This window comes from Medicago sativa, chromosome 7, assembly GCF_051527215.1.
Source record: "Medicago sativa cultivar Bolivia chromosome 7, Bolivia_mono, whole genome shotgun sequence".
NCBI classification, from domain to species: Eukaryota; Viridiplantae; Streptophyta; class Magnoliopsida; order Fabales; family Fabaceae; genus Medicago; species Medicago sativa.
Genome location: NC_140755.1, coordinates 4,496,114 through 4,500,691, shown reverse-complemented (window position 1 = coordinate 4,500,691; position 4,578 = coordinate 4,496,114). Strand labels below are relative to the sequence as shown.

General features: G+C 33.4%; 1 protein-coding gene across 1 annotated transcript; it reads left to right on the top strand.

The window, feature by feature from the left end:
- Nucleotides 1-1,528: 1,528 nt before the first annotated feature.
- On the top strand, nt 1,529-2,532 carry LOC146903662 (uncharacterized). Its single transcript, XM_085725032.1, has 2 exons — nt 1,529-1,590; nt 1,698-2,532. The coding sequence occupies exons 1-2, from the start codon at nt 1,529-1,531 to the stop codon at nt 2,530-2,532; spliced, it is 897 nt and encodes a 298-aa protein (XP_085581158.1).
- The last annotated feature ends 2,046 nt before the right edge of the window (nt 2,533-4,578 follow it).

Sequence of the window (4,578 nt, the reverse complement as noted above, 5' to 3'; positions counted from 1 at the left end):
CCACATGGAAGTAGCTGATTGTGCAAATTTTGTCACGTAGCACTGACGTGGCAGTCCACGTAATAAAAAAATAAAATAAAAATTATGAAAATTAATTTTTTAAATTAAAAAAATCTGAAAATAAATTTAAAAATCTGAAAATAACTTTTCTTAAAAAATATCTGAAAAAAATTCAGAAAAAACCGTTAAAATTAAAAATTATGAAAGAAAATTGAAAATTAAAAATTTTCAATTTGAAAATGATATACTAAAATTTTTTCAAAAATACTGACAATTGTATTTTCAAAAATTATAAATTTTCAGATTATATAATTTTTTAAAACTTTCTTTTTATATTTTAATTTTCAAACATTTATATCCAGATTTTTAAAAAATTATAATTTTCAATTTGTTTATCATATTAAAAATTATATATAAAATAAATTTGGAAATTTATTTTATGATTTTTTTTACTTTTTTTAATTTATTTTCATTTTTTTAATTTCAAAAAACAATTTTCAGAATTTAAAAAATATTTTTTAAGTTTTTAATTATGTGGCATGCCACGTAATCACCACGTAGCAAAAGCTATACAGTCAGCAACTTCCACGTGGCTAAAGCCATGCCAAATCAGCCTAAAAGTGGGGCCAGAGACTTTTTTACAAGATAAAATATTTTGCAAGGTGTTATGGAGGAAATTGATAAAAGAGTGTGTCACTACAGCAACTGCGTCTATCTTAGTAAACGGAAGTCCAACTGACGAGTTTCCCATACAAAGAGGTTTGCACCAGGGAGATCCTCTTTCTCTTTTCCTATTTTTATTAGATGCAGAGGGGCTGAATGTTATGATGCAATCGGTAGTGGAAAATAATTTGTATACGGGTTACGGAGTTGGTTTGTCAAATTTGGTTGTGGTGTCTCATTTGCAATTTGTGTATGATACTTTGCTGCTTGGAGAAAAGAGATGGGCCAATGTCTAAGCGCTAAGGGCAGTGTTGAATTTATTTGCGGATATGTCTGGGCTAAAAGTTAATTTTAATAAAAGTCTATTGGTTGGTATTAATATTGGGGATTCATGGTTGACAGAGGCAGCTTCTATCTTAAACTGTAAAGTGGGCAAAATACCGTTCTTGTATCTTGGTTTGTCTATTGGTGGTGATCCACGCAGATTGGTTTTTTGGGATCCTGTGGTGTCAAATATTAAATCTAGATTGACGAGGTGGCAAAGTCTCTTCTTATCTTTTGGGGGCCGTCTAGTTCTTCTGAAATCTGTCCTGACCGCGCTTCCTGTCTATGCTCTTTCCTTTTTCAAGGCTCCGTCAGGTATCATTTCTCTCATTGATTCTATTTTTACAAAAAAAATTTGGGGAGGGAGTGAGGATAAGGAAAATTTCCTGGATTGCTTGGAGTTCTATTTGTTTAAAAAAGGAGTATGGAGGGTTGGGGGTGAGGCGGTTGAAGGAGTTTAACGTAGCTTTATTAGGTAAATGGTGCTGGAGGATGTTGGTGGATAGGGAGGGGTTTTGGTATAGGGTATTGGTGGCGAGATATGGTGAGGAGGCAGGGAGGTTGGAGGTTGGGGGCCGGAGTGTATCACCGTGGTGGAAGGAGGTAGCGAAGATTAGGGATGGCGTAGGAGAGGCGCATGGGGGCTGGTTTGCAAGGAGGGTTTCAAAGGTGTTAGGTGATTGAACGAATACGTTTTTCTGGTACGATAGATGGATAGGAGAGGTTCCTTTGTGTAGGAGATTTGCTCGCTTGTTTGATCTCGCGACAAATAAGCTTAGCACGGTTGCTGACATATGTACGCTTGGTTGGGAGGAAGAGGGAGTGGCGTGGAGTTGGAGGAGACGTCTGTGGGCATGGGAGGAAGAATTATTAGGGGAGTGTAGGGCTTTACTTGATAATGTTGTTGTGCAGTCTAATGTTTCTGACAGGTGGCAGTGGGATCCAGATCCTCTTGACGGTTATACAGTGAGAGGTGCATATCAGTCATTAACAACTACGAACTTACCAACAGTCGATGGAGGTGAAGCTCTTCTTTGGCACAAAAAGGTTCCGTTGAATGTTTCCATCCTAGCTTGGCGTTTATTGAAGGACAGGTTACCAACTCGAAGCAACCTTCACAGGCGCAGAATTCTTGCAGCTACAGACACCGCTTGTATATCAGGTTGTGGTATGGAAGAAACCGCCTCCCACATTTTTCTTCATTGCGCAATTTTTGGTTCATTATGGCAGCACATTATGTCTTGGATTGGTATGTCTGGAGTAGATCCTCATAACATAAGTGAGCATTTCCATCAATTTACTCACTATACAGGTCACTCGAAGGCACATCGATCTTTTTTACAACTAATATGGCTACTGTGTGTTTGGTTGATTTGGAATGAACGTAATATCAGGTTGTTAAAGAACACGGAAACACCGATCATACAGTTGTTAGAAAAGGCAAAATATCATTCGTTATGGTGGTTAAAAGCTAATAACACCAATTTTGTGTACGGTTCTCAAAGATGGTGGTCAGACCCTTTGCTTTGTTTGGGTATCGACTGATCTTTTATTGTAATATTTGTGTTAAACAATTCTTGTTCGGGGTGAGTTCTTTGGTACATCTTGTACTGAGAATTTTTCATCGCCGCTGTTAATATATATCATTTTTATTTCTTCAAAAATAAAATATTTTGCAAGGGTATCTTTTTAAAAAAAATTTACAAAGACCAAAACCAAAACTGACTATATTTGCAAGGACGAATTTTCTATTTAAGTCTATAAAAATATGAGTACCAGTGCACAATCTAATTTATAAACGACCATCACTATCTTACATTTCTTCAAAAAATAAAAATAAAATAATATTCTTACATATTTTTTAATGGACGCACGTTATATTCTTTACATAGTAAATATAATTATAAACCAAAACCAAAACTGACTATATTTGCAAGGACGAATTTTCTATTTAAGTCTATAAAAATATGAGTACCAGTGCACAATCTAATTTATAAACGACCATCACTATCTTACATTTCTTCAAAAAATAAAAATAAAATAATATTCTTACATATTTTTTAATGGACGCACGTTATATTCTTTACATAGTAAATATAATTATAAAAAGGGTCGAAGTTAAATTTTCTTATTTTTCAAAGTATCAAATATATAATTTAAATTTAAAATTTTAATGAAATGTAATTAATATTTTTTAAATTTTTTAATATATTATATTAATTGATAAATTATTAATTGATAAATTAAATAGTATCATACTCTCTCCGATCATCAACATAAGGAAACAATCTTAATATATAATACGAAGGTTCACAATACATACCTAATATGAAAACCTTAAACCTAATTCAAATCTCACAATTACCTTTGTGTCCCCCACTTTAATTAACCCCAATCCTTCCTATTTTGAGAGGTTTAAAAAATCTTTATGAAAAATTTAAAATTTTAATGAAATGTAATTAATATTTTTTAATATATTATATTAATTGATAAATTATTAATTGATAAATTAAATAGTATCATACTCTCTCCGATCATCAACGTAAGGAAACAATCTTAATATATAATACGAAGGTTCACAATGCATGCCTAATATGAAAACCCTAAACCTAATTCAAATCTCACAATTACCTTTGTGTCCCCCACTTTAATTAACCCTAATCCTTCCTATTTTGAGAGGTTTAAAAAATCTTTCTGAAAAATGTCTCTGCAGGGGCAGGGAGTTGAACTCGCAACCCATTGCCTCCATCCAAGCACTTTGACCACTTGACCAATAGCTGTTTTAGTGTTATAATATCGCTTCCACTAATGCATATCCTATACCAAACAGACATTTTAAAAGGCAATTAATCTCTTTTCCTCTCCTTCCCGACTTTAACGTTATACGGTTCTGAAGTCATGTTCTCCCCTTATTCATGCGATCTCAACCCAGAAATCAGCCATTTCCATCCCTTTCTTCCCCCTTTTCCTTCGATTTCTCCGCAAAAATATGATTCTGATGCATATTTCGTCCATGATAACTTATTAATGGTATGATCACTAAACTAATTTTGATATTAATGCTAATTTATTATTTTATTCATTTTGATTTTCTGGATAGTGATTAGGGTTTCAAAATTTGGGGATTTTATGATTTTTCAATTCAATTAAGATTGTTTCTCAATCCTTGAATTTTCAAATATACAGTCTTCACGTTTTCTGATATAGGTTAGGATTGGCAATGGTTATAATTTCTAATAGTGATTTAGTCCTAAAAAATATGGAAAATTGCCACCTCAACGTATTTTTGTTATTGTATCCTTAAACACCGCTTAGGTAGTTTTTTTCATCTTGAACACACGTGCAAATGTTGTTCCTAGTAAATAGCCACGCCATGCATGACTGATGTGTAGTGGCCTTTCATAAATCCTTGAAAATATAGTTTTGACCCTGAACACGTACAATGTTGTTGCTTGAAAACCCTTGAAAATAGCCACTCCAACCATGACTGATGTGTAGTGGGTTTAGATAAATCCTTGAAAATAGCCATGACTCCAAGCATCGTGGGTAGTTTTTCATGATAACTTTCAAATTCTCACTCTCTTACTTTGT